This window comes from Lichenostomus cassidix, unplaced genomic scaffold (assembly GCF_008360975.1).
Source record: "Lichenostomus cassidix isolate B80296 unplaced genomic scaffold, HeHo_3.0 HiC_scaffold_443, whole genome shotgun sequence".
Lineage (NCBI taxonomy): Eukaryota > Metazoa > Chordata > Aves > Passeriformes > Meliphagidae > Lichenostomus > Lichenostomus cassidix.
The window spans coordinates 8158-26382 of NW_028147751.1; the positions used below are offsets into that span (position 1 = coordinate 8158).

General features: G+C 42.4%; 1 protein-coding gene across 1 annotated transcript in view; it reads left to right on the plus strand.

Moving 5' to 3' along the window:
* Positions 1-215: 215 nt before the first annotated feature.
* GRIN3A (glutamate ionotropic receptor NMDA type subunit 3A) overlaps positions 216-18225 on the plus strand; it is a 41622-nt gene continuing 23612 nt past the window's right edge. Inside the window, exons 1-2 of the mRNA XM_085047896.1 lie at positions 216-843; positions 6588-7635. Of these exons, the coding sequence (XP_084904022.1) occupies positions 257-843; positions 6588-7635 (1635 nt within the window). The 5' untranslated portion in view covers positions 216-256. The remainder of the gene's footprint in view (positions 844-6587; positions 7636-18225) is intronic.

The window sequence follows — 18225 nt, forward strand, 5'->3', positions numbered from 1 at the left end:
CACATATTCTCAGAAACAGCCTCATTAATGACTGCTGCAGTTGAGTCAAACTAGCAGAGGAAGCCCATGAATCACAGTCCATTTGAGCTGTGTGGCTATAAATTTTCCTGTTTCTCACACAGTTCTGTTGATTGGCAGGCGGTTACTTAGAACTAAAGAAGTGCGTAAAAATTAATCAGAGTCATTAGCTTGTGTCCAGTATATTTCTGATCGTTGTCTTTCATATTTTTGACCACAGAACCCCCTTCACCTGCAGATGAGTTTAGAAAACTCAATGAGTTCTGATGCCGACGTCACTTTCTCGATCCTCGCGATGAACAACTGGTACAATTTCAGCCTGATGCTGTGCCAGGAGGAGTGGAACATCACAGATTTCCTCTTCCTCACACAGCAGAGCTCCAAGTTCCACCTGGGATCCATTATAAACATCACAGCAAACCTCACCTCAACCAGCGACCTTCTGAGCTACTTGCAGTTTTACCTGGAGAGCATCAAAGACACGACGTCAACCATGGTGATGTTTGGGTGCGACATGGAGAAGACGCGGAGGATTTTCGAGATAACCACGCAGTTTGGTGTGATGCCTCCAGAGCTTCACTGGATTATTGGGGATTCACAGAACGTGGAAGAGCTGAGGACAGAAGGTTTGCCCCTCGGTCTCATCGCTCACGGCAAGACAACTCAGGCGGTCTTCGAGCATTACGTGCAGGATGCCATGGAGCTGGTAGCCAGGGCTGTAGCAGCAGCCACCATGATCCAGCCTGAGCTAGCTCTCATTCCAAGTACAATGAACTGCATGGACACGGATGAAAGGAATATTACTTCAGGACAGTATTTGTCAAAGTAAGTTTAACTTTTTTTTTTTCCTTGGGTAATATTTACCACATGCAAGAAAAATAACTTTCTTCCCCCCTCCCACCATTCTCAGTGGGTTAGTTATCATGCTGCTAACCCTTCCTCACCAGCACATTTGTTTCAGTACTTCCTCCTACTTCTTTACTTCTGGGCAGATAATGAAACTTTAACTTAGCCACAGTGGGAGGGTCAGCCAGAACTCAGAGATTCTGGTCAAAGAAAACACTGTTCCACAGAAGTGGAGATCACACAGTAAACATAGGCCAGGTTACAGACTGTGCTCTGAAACTTGCATTCACATTTATGCACATAAGATGGGCTGCTGTCAAATTCTCCTCAGTTTTGAGATACCCTGGAATGTACAAAACACAAAATATTTTATGATGTCAAAGCCCTCGGACAATGTAAAGATGTGTAGTAGCCCTTGTTAGTATACTTCCATGGAAAAGAGAGGAAAAAGGTGCACCTTCATGTCCTGAGAGAGCTTCTTAAGGTGAGAGCCCTCAAAGTACGAAGTGCTCTCTCTGCTGCATGTCACCATATTGAAGTTATTTCCAAAATTGCCTGAGTGTTTATATCTAGAAATATTATGGTTTTTAACATATAAGTGGAAAAGTTGCATGGTTCTTTCTGAGAACAAGCAAAAAATGTCTTGGCTAACTATATGCATTCATCATTTAATTTATATCCAGCAACTGTTACATGTTTTCCCCTCATTACATCTGGTTTTCTACTTAAACATTTTGTTGTTTGGAGTTGGGATAAAAGTTCTAGAGCCTTTCTGTATTTGGCTTTCTTTGAAAAACATAACTTCTTCTCAGATATGCCTGCATAATTATATGTTATTACATTATTATATAATAATATATTAACAGCACTACTCAAAGCACAACCATTTGAGACCCTAACAGTTCTTTAGTCCACTCATCCATTCAGTCAAAAACTCTACTTCCAAAGAATGAAACAAGTGAAACAAGGGAAATAAACACAGGATCGACTTGCAGTACCCCCAGTGACTTGTGATGTTTATTTAGTTTCATTATTCTGGTTATTCTAACTAGATCATGCCTGAAAAGTAAAATTTAGCAAGTGGCTTCTTAAAGTAACAAGAGGATAGCAGTTTTATGAATAGGCTTTTTGAGGTTTGAAGAAGGTATAAAGAAGAAGGAAAACAAAAATGAAACACTTGAATGTATTCATGAAAAATAATTAGTCATCTTTACTCTGTACAGAGAGGCACTAGCTTTTTTATATTTTGGGAGACAGTATGCAACTTCACATCTGTGAAATTTCTCTTCATATTCATAAAGGTATTGTGGAAATGAAAGAAAGGATTGTATGCTTAGCCTTGTTTTTTTTCCCTCTATATATCTGCCTGTGAACCCTATAAAAGGCAAAATAACAGGTTAGAGAAAACTCTGTCCCAAATGAGTGCAGCTGTTTTTGTGGTGTACAAGCGAGACAGATACCTGACGCTCAGAACCAGTGTATTTGCGTCAGCAGCATAACCATTAACTCTGAGTGGTGCCATTAATTCCTCAGGTGTGACACACTGATGAGTGGCTTCTCTGTGACCTACCTGGCTCATCTCAACAGGGCTTTCAGGCTTTTTTAGCCTTCAAAGACAAAACTTTTGTCTGGTGCTTAGCTGCATGTTTACTGATGAGTGCGTTTTTCTGTCTGGATGGAAACATCTGTCTTGGTGTGCAGCTGTGGAGCTGCCGTGGGTGGGGATGGAGAAGGGGATGGAAAAGGGGATGATGGAGAAGGAGCAATGCACAGATCTTCACCTTCCCTCTCTGCAGAGGGTGGATGAGCAGCAGCCCCACTCATTGGCACAGCCAGAGCTTCTGCTGCCAGCACTGATCTCATACCTTGGCTGTGCAGACATTTAAGTGCACCCAGGAGCAGAGTAATGATCTAGAGCACAGCAAAGCGTGCTTGTATCTGTGTGGATATGGATATGGATGTACAACCCCCTGAAGATTACACTGCTGTAAGTCACTGTCCATCATTCCTCTTGCAATGAGATTGATTCCCTCGTCTGTTCTTGCCTGCTCACAGGACCATCCTTGTTGATGGAAGAAGGCATTAAAATTTCAAAGCCTCATCTTGCCTTATAGCTTTAATTAGTCTTACAGCTTTAACTCTGCTTCTTGGGTAATTTCATCTGCCTGCCATTTCATTGATCCATAAAATCACAGAATGGTTTGGTTTGGAAGGGACCTTAAACATCACCTCATTCCACTCCCTGCTGTGGGCATGGAGCTGACCACATTGTTCCCAGCTCTGTCCAACCTGGCTTTGCACACTTCCAGGGATGGGGCAGCCACAGTTTCCCTGGGCAACCTGTGACAAGGCCTCACCTCCCTCAGACGGAACAATCCCAGTATCACATCTAACCTTGCTCTCTGGCAGTTTGAAGCCATTCCCTCTTGTCCTGTCACTAAAAAGTCTATCTTCAGCTCTGTTGGCTGTTTAGGTACTGGAAGGCTACTACAAGGTCTCCCCCAAACCTTCTCTTTTTCCTTGCCAATTCTAGTTTTTGCCTCCAGTAAGCTTTCCAAAATGAGATGTGGACTGACCAAACCATCAGGCTTGAGAGAAAATAAAATAATTTCATTAAATCATTCTTAAATGTACTACAAAGATACCACTGCTGGAGGGTGATAGTACTGCTAAAGATCCAATGAGCAGTTCTTGCAACAAAGCACATGAGAAACAAATAAAGATGAAATGAGCAAATGACACACTTTGGACTCATTGTTCAAACTGCAGTGACTCTGATAAAGCTTTGATGCAGTTATCACAGGCTGTCAGTGTGAACGTCAGCTCCCATATATTGACACAGCATCAAGAAAATTCATTCAGCTGTCAGACTCAAGGATCTGGCCCTTCACCTTCTGAAATTTGTGCAGGCTGTCTTTCCATACAGATCTGTCAGTAGCCCTTCTGAAACAACACTGCTCAGATACTGCCAGCATGTCTGCGCAATACCAAGCGCTTGTAATTCCCAAAGATTCACTTTAGAGATTTCTAGCTTAAGAAATGTAGTCAGAGCCTCTTATCTGTTTCCTAAAGTTATCAAGTAAAGGAGTTTTCACTTGAAGTCCCTGGCATGAGTTTTGCTGGTGCTGCTTACAGTGCATGCAAATGCTCAGCAGCCTCAGCTGCTTGCGTATAAACAAAATGTTGTTAAAATGCTTCTCCAGCATGGGTCTCATCGTTTATTTTGATTCATGTTCTGTCACTACAAAAAATACTGAACATGCAAATCAGCTGTGAAGGTAAGCCACTAACTTGATGAGATGGTGAAGCTGTACATTTAAATGCTGCAGAACCTCACTCGGGTAGCTCCTAACACAAGCATTGGATAGGTACAGAGGGCTTGTTCTGCCCTCCTGGGTGTGCTTGTTTCTACTGTGCAAGTCCGGAAACACCATGCAATGATTCCACTGGTCTCATTCTGCCTTCAGAAAATGAATCTAATGCATTATTCCATAGCTTCAATTACTCCCAAAGCACCTGCTTTGCAGCATTCTCATGCCCAGGTCGTGCTGTATTAGCAACATGGGGCCAAATTCATGAGAACTGTGCAAGTTTATTCCACCTGAGGACTTGTCTCCCTCAGCTTTGGAGTTTTTGTGAGCTGCTAACAGTCTTTTGCGCACAACTCCTAAAAAAATTTTCATGCAGGCCCATCTAGCCACATGGAATTGTTTTACTGTTACTGTCACAGTGATGGCTTCAGCCTCTTCTCCCAGCAAGGCTTGTAAAGAAGTTGCCCATTTTTTTTTTTACGGAGACTGAGGGAGATAAGAGAGAGATAAAATCCAAACAAGTTTATGGGCACATAAAACTTCCTTTAGTGCTAAAGATTGCCTGCTCCTATAAACTTTGCCTTGATAGTGTTTACATGCACAAGCAGGGAAGTTACACCATCAGATAGGAGGCATGACTTAGGAGGGAAGGAGTGGGCAAACCCCACTGATCAGTGGAGCTATGGTGTCCTTTAACACTGGACTAAAGGGTAAAGGATTTAAAAAAACAAAACTTCATATATAATTTATGTACATGTGTATTTATAAACACCTGTCTGCCTTTTTAGGTGTGATTTCCAGAGCCAGGCTAACGTGTACAGATCATCTGCTTTTGAGAGTATTGTCTGTATTTCTCCAAACTCAACCTGCTCAAAAGAGACTGCAAAAGAAGAATTGTGAAGCTGCCTCAGAGAAGGCTGTCACACACGCAACTACACTCAAAACTAAAACACCTATTTTTATAAATTTACCTTTGCGAAGGTCAAAAATTTGATATGACCTTGAGACTTCAACAGTCCAGAGTTTTAACTGCTGAAACACCATCAAAAGTCATCAAAACAAAGGGTAGAGATTCGACAGAAATATGCATGTGCACACACTTGCAATTGATTTATCCTTTTCAAATCAATTTAAGGTTATTTTTTATCTTCTGTAAGTATCGATAAACAGTTAACTTTACTTAAAAGTTTATGTCTTCCTTATTGAGGCTGGAATGACAACCTTTATACTTCTTCCAACACTTACTTTCATCCAATTCTCAGGACTAATGTGAAGTGCTATATTCTGCTACAAAAGCTGAATAGTCTGTCTGCTTAATGCCTCTTACTGAAAAAAAATTGCACATGACTTGCCTCGCACCGTATTAGCAGCAATTTAACTCAGTTGTTCTTAATGGAGGCACTGTTGTAAGGCTCATGCAGCCCCTGCCAAACAAAGAGCAGCTTTCCTGTTAGCAGCAGTGCAGTTTAGCTGGCCGTGGTGCTCACACTGAAAAGGATTTTCTGCTTCAAACACTTAATTCCTGCTGAGTTCCCTGCTCCTTTACCCGTGGCGTTTTAGCCTCTTTGATGATGGCTTGCCAGAAGCTGAGTTCAACATGCAGGGAGGACAACTACTAGCAAACACTGCCTTCCAATATGAAGGGAATGTACAACTTTATTGTTGATATATGGAATAGTAAAATCCCGGAATTCTCAATGCAAAATGTGCAGTGCAAAACTGGCACACTTCACGAGATCCTCAATGGCAGTGTTGCGCTTTTAAGAACATTACTTTTGCACCTTTTTTTTAAAAAAAGAACTCCTTTTTCGGGTGTTTATTTTTGTAAGAATTAAAACTGATGGTCCTAGAGCAACCATCTTTCATTTTCTTGCCTTACTTTATTTTGAAGTGTCTAACAGTGATTTACCAATGCCAAATTTGCATTTTTGAATCCAGATTGGTTCACTTGAGAGTGCTTGAAAGCTGTTGACAGCACTTCAGTAGCCCCTCTTATGTAAGCTAGATCTTACTGAGATTATAGCATTTTTCTTGGAAGGACATTTCATACATAATTTCCACTCTTCCATTTTCATATATATTTTTATCTAGGAAAGTGACAGCAGATCTGGTGAGTTCAGCTTAGAACTAACCTATGTTTCATCAGTTTATGAGGGAAAGGTAGCTGAAAATATTACTGTTCTCGTACTCATTTTTTCTAGTAAGTGAAAAAAAACATATTTCCTGAGGAGTTTTCATTTACATTAGATATGTAGGGGAGCATTACCACATATTTTAGTTGTAAATTATTTAACTGGGTCATTGTGCCATAGGATCATGTGCTGTAATGGTCCAGGTGTTCAACAACATCTTCAGCATAAATTCATGGTTCAGCTATCTGCTTCTGATTACCCTACTTTCTCCCTCCAACAGGTTTTTAGCCAACACAACTTTTGATGGTCTCAGTGGCCACATTAAGGTGAAGGGCTCCTCCATTGTCAGCTCAGAAAATAACTTCTTCATCTGGAATCTGCAGCACGACCCTGTCGGGAACCCGATGTGGACGCGCCTGGGGAGCTGGCAAGAAGGGAAGATCATCATGGACTATGGGATATGGCCAGAACAGGCACAGAGACATAAAAGTCACATGCAGCACCCCACCCGGCTGCACCTCAGGGTGGTGACTCTGATTGAGCATCCCTTTGTCTTCACAAGGGATGTGGATGATGAAGGTCTTTGCCCAGCAGGGCAGCTGTGCCTGGACCCGCTGACCAATGATTCAGGTGTGCTAGACAACCTGTTTGAAACCCTCCAGGGGGGCAATGACACCGTTCCCATTGAGCTGAAGAAGTGCTGCTATGGCTACTGCATTGACCTGCTGGAGAAGCTGGCTGAGGACATGAATTTTGATTTTGACTTATACATTGTTGGGGATGGAAAATATGGTGCCTGGAAGAACGGCCACTGGACAGGGCTGGTGGGAGACCTTCTTGCTGGCACTGCTCACATGGCAGTGACCTCATTTAGCATCAACACTGCCCGAAGCCAGGTGATTGATTTCACCAGCCCTTTCTTTTCAACCAGCTTGGGGATCCTGGTGAGGACCAAAGACACTGCAGCTCCCATTGGAGCCTTTATGTGGCCACTTCACTGGACTATGTGGCTGGGGATATTTGTCGCTCTTCACATCACAGCTGTATTCCTCACCCTGTACGAATGGAAAAGTCCTTTTGGAATGACCCCTAAAGGAAGGAACAGGAACAAAGTCTTCTCCTTCTCCTCTGCCCTCAATGTCTGCTACGCGATCCTGTTTGGAAGAACAGCTGCCATCAAACCCCCAAAGTGCTGGACTGGAAGGTTTTTAATGAATCTCTGGGCTATTTTCTGCTTGTTTTGTCTGTCCACATATACAGCCAACCTAGCTGCTGTCATGGTGGGAGAGAAGATCTATGAAGAGCTTTCTGGAATACATGACCCAAAGGTAAAGCATCTCTGTTAACTCAGCCTTTTCTTCTTTCCACTCAAAATTCACTGCTGCATAATTTAGAGTTTCTAACAGAATCAAAAAGCAATCTCTGTGGGAAACAGTGGCTGCACTACAATTAGTTACCACATGATGGCATTTCAGTAGGGAAGTTCTGTGAGAAAGGGCATTTAAACACCCATAAAAGTGTAGAGGGAAGGATTTCAAAGACCGAAGTGGATGAGAAAAGTGAAGTATTTTGGTGTTGTCCACTGCAGAGAAGAAAAGTGGCTTCTACATGCAGATTAGGGGTTTGAGTTCAGTTCTGAGCTCCCTTTGACTGAAGCTGTTTAAATCAGTTGGATGATTCATGTCATCCTGGGATCTACAACGGCACAGACCGAGAGGACAAAACCATAGATATTCTCTAGGTAGGGTTTTTCAAGTATTTCAGTGGTCCTAATGCTGCTGGCAAAGGCGTTGTTGGCAAAATTCCCAATGAATGCTAAATGAAATGTAGCAGAACTGAAATATTTTGAAAAATCCTGCCTTATGCTCCAAAACAGTGGAATCCACTTTACAAGGAGTCAGGCATTTGAATTGCAGTGTTGTTTCTGCTGGGGAGCTGTCATGGGAGATGAGCAGTGTTGTAGACAACCCATCTGCAAAGAGCTTGGGTGTTCCAGAACTTCCTCCACCTGCTCTCCTCCCCTTTCCAAGGGGTCTTCAGTTGGAATTTGAGCCCAGTCCTTTTATAAGACTATTCTCATTTTATTTGCTACTAAGAGTGACCAGGAGAGCAAGGAGCAGAATGGTTTGTAGAGAGAATAGAGGCTGCAGGTGAGCATCCTCTGCACCCCACAGTCGCTCCAGGGGACACAGTAGCAACAAATTTCCCTCGTTCATGTGGCACTTTCTGCAGTGAAGGTGTGATTGTATTACCCACAGTTTTCTACTCATGACCTAACTGCTGCTGCAGAAAACATCCACCATGTGTTTGTCTCAAGGGACTGAACTGACGGATTATTGTGCCACTGTAAAAAAGTAATTTTAATAACACAAGAGCGGGGCATGCATCTTGCTTTTGTAAACTGTGTGAATAAATGGTACATATGTCCCTGCAGACAGCAAAGGCCAGGCTCCATCTGTTACATTAGTGAAACCTTGCAGTCAGGCTAATGACCACAGAGTTTTGACTTTGTGAGTGCAGTGCCTAGCTCACTCCCTGCAATGTTAACTAGACAGTTTCTACCAAAAATGTTTTAAACAAAGAACAACAGATTTTGTGGCTGGCCCGAGGTGCTCTAGAATTTATTTATGGCTTAAAGCAAATTGCTTCTAATAATCTGCACTTCTCTCTCTCAGAAAAAAAATATCATAAATATTACATTATTATCTTCATCAATATAAAGCACAAAAGTCCAGGAATTAGTATATATATTTTCTTCAAAGCATTCTGAAGACGCAGATGAGAGTTTTCAGCTGAATTTCCCCAGCTCCAGGGATATCTCTGTTACACTGTTGTGTGAAGCCATAATGTGGGTTTGAAAATGAGGTTAGTCCTCTACTCTTTGCATGGGCATCTCCTCATCCATCAAATCAAATTGTGTCTGGTTACATCCTACTTTTCAGCATTTTTATTGTAGCCACGTGTGGAGTTTTTAAAACAGGTATTGGGAAATTTCCTGCAACTCCAAGAAGACTAAATTATTCTAAAGCTGTGCTGTAAGCTTGGCTGTTGGGTTACAAAACTGAGTGCAGAGTCGAAACATGTCAGGTGCTGCAGACACAGGTCTTGGTCCAGAACAGAAACGCTGATGACTCTTGGTCAGTAACCTCAGTGATTCCATTAAATCAGTGGGATTACTGGCCTTTCCTGGAAAGGCACTTCCCTGCCTCATGGAATAAATCTAAGCTTCTCAGTAGTTGCCAGTTTCCACTGTGGGAATAAGATAGATTTTAGGGAGGAATGAGATTGCCTGCCATTACATGAGCTGCAGAATAGTTTTTGTGTATTTCATTCATGCATTTGGCTCCAAACTCTGAGTGGGAATGAATAGTTGTAATAGAAAATGCGTTGGTTTAACCTTTGCTCACACAAAGCCTGAGCTGTGTCTGTTCAGAGTTCTCTCTAAGAGTTAAAGCTTAAAGGAAATGTTTGGGGCACAGCAGTCACAGAGTTACAGGCACCATATTCTAGTTAGCTACTTAAAGCAGTTTTTGTGTGATTTAAAGATTTTATGCTTGGGGTTTTCTTCCCAGATATGTTTACCTCTTTCTTTTCAGTGGTGGAGACTCGTTTCAAAAAGAAGGCAGCATAAGGGAGAAATAACCTTTATAATTTAGATATACTTCTAAACATTCTTCTGCTGCTCTCAGTATGCATGTGCCCTTTGTACTGTGCTTTCGAAATTTATTTAAAAAACAAAGCCCAAAATAGAGGAGCAGCCTTCTCGAGGTGATGTAAGACATGTAATTTCTTCAGGCTGTCAGCCATAAATGGCAAATCCCATCTGAGGTTGTGAACAGTCAGGAAGGACAGAATTAGAGCTATCTCAGTTGGACCTTTAAATGCACTAATGATATAGAAGAGAATATAGAAATATCATCAAGCTGCTGAAAGGAGGAGCAGCTAGCGAGACAGAAAGCAGAGCAGAAGGCAAGCAGTGAGAGGAAGGAGAATTAACTTGCTGGAACATGTCTAGAATTTGGGGAACTTGCTGTGTATTTTCTGTGTAAGAATCTTAACCAGGGTAGGTCACTAAACCCGTACTCCTGCAGTGTCCATCAGAGGTGGCTACTCCCTTCCCTAGGCCTCATTTCAGGTGACCTTTTACAACAGGAGCCAATAGGTTGTAGAGATATTGAAGCAATGTCCTGCTTAAAATCTGATTCTTCTAAGAAGATAGTCAGTTTTGGGCCTCACCTGCCTCCTTCCCCCTCATTTGCTAACTGTACAGGCTTTAGACATCACCTGTTGCCAGTGGAAACTGGCAAATGCAGCTTTTGTGTCCACTGGGGCATGGTCAGCCTCCTGTTTGAGGATAAGGGATGAATGCTCTGGCTGCCCAGATGGAACTTGCATCCATACCCTGAATCCTTCTTAAGAAGCTTTCTACAGTACATGTAAAAGAAGTTCAAAAGCTTGTCTGCAGATAGAGGAGATAGAGACAGAGGAAAAACAGTATTTGTATCATGTCATCTGCTTTCATCTCATCTGAATTGCAGAGGCTTATTTCAGTTTTTCTGCTAATGTCACATCTTTGGATGCACAAAAATACTGTAATATTATTCTTTGTAAGAGTGCCTGGCAGACCAGGTACATTGTTGTATGAACTGATTTCTTTCAATGTTCAGTGATTCCTCCTCCAGGAACCTGCCTTTGGTTGGTCTGATCACAGAATCACAGAATGGTTTGGGTTGGAAGAGACCTGAAAGACCACCTGGTTCCACCACCCTGCCATGGGCAGGGACACCCTTTACCGGGTTGCTCAGTTATATATAATTTACTCTTTGGCTGAGCCACTCATAAGTCCTAGAAAGAAAACTTCTTACTCTGCAAGACAACTCATGGCAAGTGATTTTGCAGTATCTCCCTGGAGAGTGAGGTTTTAGTGGCAAAAGGGACTTGAAGCCAAGTGTCTTTCAGATTTTTCATGCCAGAACATGTATTGGAGATGCACCATGAAGTCCCGAGTGTGTTGGGTAGTTCAGGTTATTTGAGGCAAAAGAGCTCTGTAAGCCCATAGGGCAGAAGAAATATTTCAAATATGCCAAGATGGAAGCAGATAGCAGCAGAAGGAGAGGAGCTGGGCAAATTTTCCATAAGGTGGTCCAACGCCTGGCCTTTCTTTCTGCAAAAAGTGTTATTCTTTCAACAACTTAATGAGCTTTTTGGGTGCTATCCTATTGTTGTGATGTTTGTGACAGCTGTCAGCCTTTATTTCCCATATTTAGTACACACTTGAGCATCCATTCCTGTTCATTTACTTTGGTTATATTTTTACTTCTCTGGATCACTTTACCTTCAAAAACATCCCTTGAAAGTGGTGAAGTTCCTTTCCATGTTATATTTTGTCACAAAATATTGAACCTATTTTGCTTCATTTAATAGAGAAAGGGCTACTCCTGTGGATCCCATCACCAATAATTTCACAGGTTTGTCTCTCCTAACTTTACATGCCTGCAGTGAAGGCATCAGATATTATTTACTCAATCTACTATACTTTTACTGTTATAGTTTGTTCAGGTAGGCTGCTGTTAAGGCACAAGCTTCAGCATGAGATCATCGAAACCATTCCCTGGAAGTGCCTCTTTCTCTGCTGTGAATGATGGTGTTTCAAAACACACACACACAAAAAAAATGTGCCCCAAGGAATACATTAAAGAAACCTACAGTCACTCTGACAGGTTCCACCCAGCAAGTCTTTTCAGCAGCCTTGGTGTGCACTGGGATTTGTCCTCAGAAATCTCTGGTCTTCTCCCAGTCCAGTGTCTGAAGGCTTGCTCTTGCAAGATGCCCATTTTTTCATAACAAAACAAAGCACTTTGAGTAATCCAGGCAAGGCATTCCTGAAGTTTTGTTAATCAGGGATTCAGTATGTACAATCACCCAGATATTTGTATCTAGACGTACAAAACGTGAGGGTGCAAGCTCTCATTTCTGATTTATGCACATCTCAGTTAATTTAGAGGCCTTATGGCCCTTGCCATATCAGTTGAATACTTTGTGATGCTTGTATTAAAACTATCCAGAAATACAACTGGCAAGTAATTGCAGATGAGTTTTAGCAACACCAAATCATGGAAAAAGAGAGGCCAAGCCACTCTGTAGGCCTTTTTCATCATTAAATGCATGATTCAAATACTCCTAGTTTTAATGATATTTTCCCTTGAGTTCAGCAATTTTTAGAGTGAGGCCATAACTGTTGTGTGTTTATTGATAGATTTTCTTCCTGAAAAAGGAATATTTTTAGGAATTACACTAAAGTAAATTACTGCTGTGGTCTTTCACTGCAGCAGCCTGAGATGAATCATCCTAAGGGGCACCACTTGAACAGCTATGTGTTAAATAGATAATGAAATAGCATTTATTTAAATAGGCATTAAACGCATTACATTGTACAGCAAAAAATCAAGCTACAAACTCAGTGGAGTTAACGGAAATCTTACTGCTGCCATGGGGTTTAGTATTTCTACAGGACTGCAGGGTTCTTTTTACAATTAAAAGAAGAAACTACAGAGTATTTGTTTCTGTGAAGGAAGTTACTGGGCACAGGAAGGTCATGATTCACAGCATCACAGCCTGCTAATTAATACATTATGCTTTTCTGAGTATTAATGAGACAGTGAAGGATTTCAACTCAAGAGGATTTGTAATGTCACAGAGAGCAAAGTGGAGAACTCTCAGACAAAGGCAAAACTGAGTATCAAGCTCCAGCCAGAATAAAGAATTGCAGAGCTGTCTCATACATCCATGAAAGGCACCTGCAATTTATGGAGGTGAAATCATGTCTTCTTTATCTTCCCCATCAATTTATGGTGGTGAATACTTGACTTGTTTAGTTTCCCCATCACCTCATTAAAGATTTCTTGTTAAAGTTGCAGCTTTGGAGGCTCAGAATCTGTCCAGTTCAGGTCTGCATCATTCTGATACCCATTTTATCAGACAATGCACTGCAGTGTCCTGCAAATCAAGTTTCCTTTCCCATTGAAATGTGCTTTTTTATGCCTTCTTGCCAGAATTATCTTTTTGGTATCTCTGGTTATTAACCCTTACTGCTTGAGCCTCACTCACACTGTCACTGACTGCCTTGGCCACTCTTCACCTCCCCTCATTGTTTGAGCCAAAGGATTTAGGGGTAGGTGTGGAAGAAAGGCAGTCCTGCTGTCTTCCTTCTCTGTGATGCAGGTCATGAAGGTTGTCCTGCAAGCACCAGTAGGAATTAATGTGTTTTAGCATTTTCTCATCCACATGGACATCAGTTTCCTACTCTCAACCGGCACGTACTTAAATACCTAAAGGTCATAGTGTTTTTAAAAAAAAGGAAAGTGAGCCCACCACCAGAAATAGCAACTGCATCATAGGTGAGGCCCTTGCAAGGGTTAATGCAAACGGAGAGTTACAAGAAGTTACTGAAGTAACTGGCAAAGAGTGGCAGAGAACAGTGAAGGTGCATAAACTGATCTTGCCACCTGACAGGTGGAAAAACATCATGTAGCTGCAATAGCAGCATGGAGGATGTTTGTTATTGTTCACAGAAGTCACATCTGTTGTGATCTAGAGAGACCAGAATGCTTGTCTGGCTCACCTTTCTGGAGACAGAAGTCCAGCACTGATCCACTGGGTTTTAGGGATGACAAGGGTCCAAGCCCTTTGGAAGAAACAGTAGCTTTCACTGAGTGCAATAAGGTTTCATTGAACACCAGGTAAAGTCAAATATTGGTGTCTGTATTTCACTGTGCAAGAGGCCAAGGCATCCAAATGTGGCAGTAATTTTTTGTTTACACTTCATGATTAACACATTCCTCACTGCTCCAATCTGATTCCAGAAAGGAAAAAAAACCCTTTCTGTTCCCATGATGGATCTGTCAGTAGCACAAGACTCCTTCTGATTTACCTCCATTCGATGCTCTTGAACCCAAAGCCAGCAGCAAATAAGTTGAAGAAATCAGGGCTGTGCAGGTAGAGAGTTCCACCATCTAGGACTGGAAACCTCTTCATCCTGGTAACTAATGACCCCTTTACAACACAAACCCATTGTTTGTTCCCATCCTGGAGAGCACAGAGCACTATTCCTGCCTTTCAGGGTTCAGCAGAGGGCTGTTTTCAGCCCTGGTCCCCAGGGGACAGCTGCCATATGGCCAGGGGGTAGCAGGACTGACCTTCAACCAGCAGCAGCTGGAGCAGAAGAAATTTGTAAGAAAAAGGATTTGAAAGATGATGGTTTTGAAGGTGAGAAAGCTACCTACACTTCAAGCAGCTGCCACATGAGGTTTCCTCCCTCGTCCCTCAGAGGCTTGTGAAGATCTGTGGTGGCTTTTCATCCAGAGACTCAGGATGGAAGGACAAGAGGGATTTTCTATCCAGAAATCCTCCATATCTCTTTGGTAGCTTTAGAATGTTCTCAGCCACACAGCTCTTCTTCCCTTGCTTGTAATTTGAAAAGGATTTCACCTGACTGACAGCAGCATTAGCCCTGTTTTACAGGGAGCAGGCAGAAGAACATGCTGGATGAAGTGACTCCATCTGGAACATTTTTACAGCTGCTTTGTTCTGCTGAAGTGGAATTGGAAGCAGTGATCTACTGCCTCTTGGGAATTACATCCCTTCTTTTCCCTCAGTCTACTCATTTTTCCTACAGTAATTGATACTTTCTACCTTACAGTTCTCAGTTCTTCTGGAATAAATCACAGCTCAAGGATTCCTCTGTCCAGAAAACTCTTAAAATGCTATTAAGAAACAGGGATAAACACACCTGCAAGTTCATATTCTCCAGAGAGCTCTTCTTATGTAGGTTTTGCTCTGCCCAGCAACTCAATCATCAGAAATTAACCACAGACCTGAGTGCACAGTCTCATGTCTGAGCTGAGCAGCTTTTCTAACACACAGAGGAGCAGAGCAGGTCTTAAAATCAATTATTAGCACTCACACAGGGACCATCAATACAAAATTTCATGTTTTTAAGCAGAGACCTAAGTCACAGTTTCCTTTCATGTATTCCCTCGTTGCAATGAAGGGAATAAACCATCAGCAGTGGACTGTGCATTCATGTCCAGATTGAAGCTGCTCATTGACTTCAGTGCAGCTGTCAGGTTTTATGCCAACTAATAACCTTGCCAGGCTGGATTCAAACTGACAGAATTTTCAGAAAATCTGTCATTATCCTGGCAAGGAAAGAATCAGCTCCACTGTTCTTTTTTGCAACGGAGACGCAGAAGTGTTGATTCAAATGTATTCTGCAAACACCCTCTCCTGGAGGCCATGGGAACGTCTGGGCTTCAGAAGCTTGAACACATAGGACAATTCCTGATCAAAACCTCCACTTCCAGAAGTTGAGCTGTGAATTTTCATCTGCTAAAATCTGAAATTCATGTGCTTCACTGTGAATAATTTTCTTTCATCTCCCTCTGCACCCCATAAATATTCACTAGTTAGTTTTTGGAAACTCTTGAAGATAAGCAGGGAAAGCCCATGAACAGTTTTACATTGTTTTGTGGGCTTTGGTTTTGTGGGGTTTAGTTTTGTTTTGTTTTGTTAATTACTATTATTTAATTTGTGTTTTTCATTTTCCCCTGTAACTTTGCCAAGCACCAATTGCTTATATTTTATCACTGGGCTATGAGAAATCTATTAGTGGCTGGAAGACCACCTAAACATGTGGGTTATGTAAGGCAAAGTAAAATGCTATTGCTTTATATTCCAAAGACAGAAGTGTCATTGTAAAACAGCAGATATCTAAAACCAGCAGTTCTTCACTTAATGCTACTCTTCTTCAGTGATTAGTGACTGAAACTGAGCAGACTTTCAGGAATATGCAGCAGTTCCCTGGCAGAGATCATGCTGGCACTGAGAGCAATTCTGCTGATCCACAAGGTGCCCATTAAACACTGCACTTGGTGTTATACCAGGTTACCAGCACCGTCATGGGAGTGAGCTACTAAAACCTTTTGCACCATAGTTTTTCCCTCAGAAGTTGTTGTAAAAGTTAGGACAGTGTTTTCAGCCACATTCCTCCTTTCTATACACTTTAAAATTAAAAAGCACTATTGTAGGTGGTGGTAAAAGCTGAATCCAGGTTGGCTCTGTCACTGCAGTGAGTGGTCACTGGCACTGCACTCAGCTGCATACCAGATTGCCTTTATCTCATTTCCCTCAAAAAATAGCTCATGGAGTTGAATTTGGGTACTGAAGAGGGCACCTCAATGAAAGACGAAATGCTTCTCGTGGGTTGAGATCATGGTTAGTAATGGAGTTCCCAAGGCATTTTTCCTCCAGTCATATTTCCAGATGCACAGAATAGTTCTGAACCAGACTCAGTGAGGCAGCTGCTGCACCCCATCAATCAAGTGCTGGGAAGGGCTGGAAGATGTCAGTTACATCATTGCTTATAGGAAATTATCACCATTTCCTTTCCAAACAGTTGCTCTGTTTAGACCTTCCTTGTCTCCTCACAGCAAGCTCAAACTCCATAGGATCAGAAGGCAATATTGTATTGCTCACTTTTTTGGAGCTGAGGCCATAATTTTTCTGTGCTGAGCACCTGGGGTTCTTAGTGCAAAAATACATGGCAACCAAACGTGATGCAGACCTCAGAATGATAGTAAACATAATAACCAGGGCATCAAGGAGGCGAAAACTCCTTGAGGCAACTAATTTGGCTTTGCAGCACTGAAAAGTCATACAAAAGCCAGAACCTGCAAGAAAGACCTCAAAACACCACAGTCCCACAGGCTTGAGTGTGCCAAGGTTAACTGCTGGCAGCATCTCAAGCGTTTTCAGTTTTAAATCCCAACCAGCACAGGAGATTTCTGGGCCTGTTTGCTTTCAGGTTGGGATCTAGGTGTTCTCCCTGGCTGACAGCACTGACTGCAATGGCAATGCATTACATAAAATGGAATGTGCCAAGTTATGCAAAACCCCTGTCACTCAGGATTGTGTTTTCCTGTTTCTGCTGCTGTGGTTTCATCACATTGGTGTTTATCACGTTGGTATTTTCATGCATAATTGGCACCCCAAGCCATAGATGCATGCAGATGCCCAATTCGTCTCAACATCTTCCCAAATAAGACAAGTTCTCCTCTTCCCACTCAGCAGATGTTTTAACAACAGCAGACAGAAACCAAGAAAATCTAGAAGTGAGGGGCCAAGCCAAGGGAGCTGGTAGCTGCAGTGTTTGCTCTCAGCAGCAAGAAGCACAAACATTTGTCTGGGAGCACCATGTTTTGCAAGGTACAGAAGACTCTGAGAAGTCCCAAAGTTTTCCTGGCACTGTCAGAGAAGTTGGATGTACTGTAAAGCTCTTGAGCTTCCTCAGACACTGTTTGGCCTCCCTGTCTCAGTGCTCAAGTGACCCAACAACCATTTTGCTTCCTCAGTGCTTGGCAGGATTCACATTTCCCCTTGCTTTCTTTCACAGTGTAAGAAAACATTGCCTCTTGTTTGTTTCCTTACCCATGGTGTGTTCTCTTCAGCTGTGAGACTCACTTGTGGAAATACTGGCACAATCCAGGTGTCCTGCAGTAGATAGGCTACTGTTCTGAGAGGTTCACAGGGACACCAGTTCCAGAAAGCATGCTTCCTTCCAGGGCTCATTAGCCTTTCTCCTGCACCTTCATCCTCTACTTCCCAGCAGCATGTCCTTGTCCTCCCTCCCAAGACTGCTGCCTTCTCAAAGATGGGACATCCTCCTGAGCTATCCATCCCTGTCCTGTGCAGCAAGATCCTCTCATTTTGGTATTCCACAGGCCTAAACCTGTGACATCCAAGCACTGGAGACAAGTGCTCAGCCCCCTCTGGCTCTGTGTCCCGCTGCTGATGTGACAATCTCTTGACTCTGCCCCAAACACTAACCCAGATCCAAATGGGATCACACCTTGTGCATCACC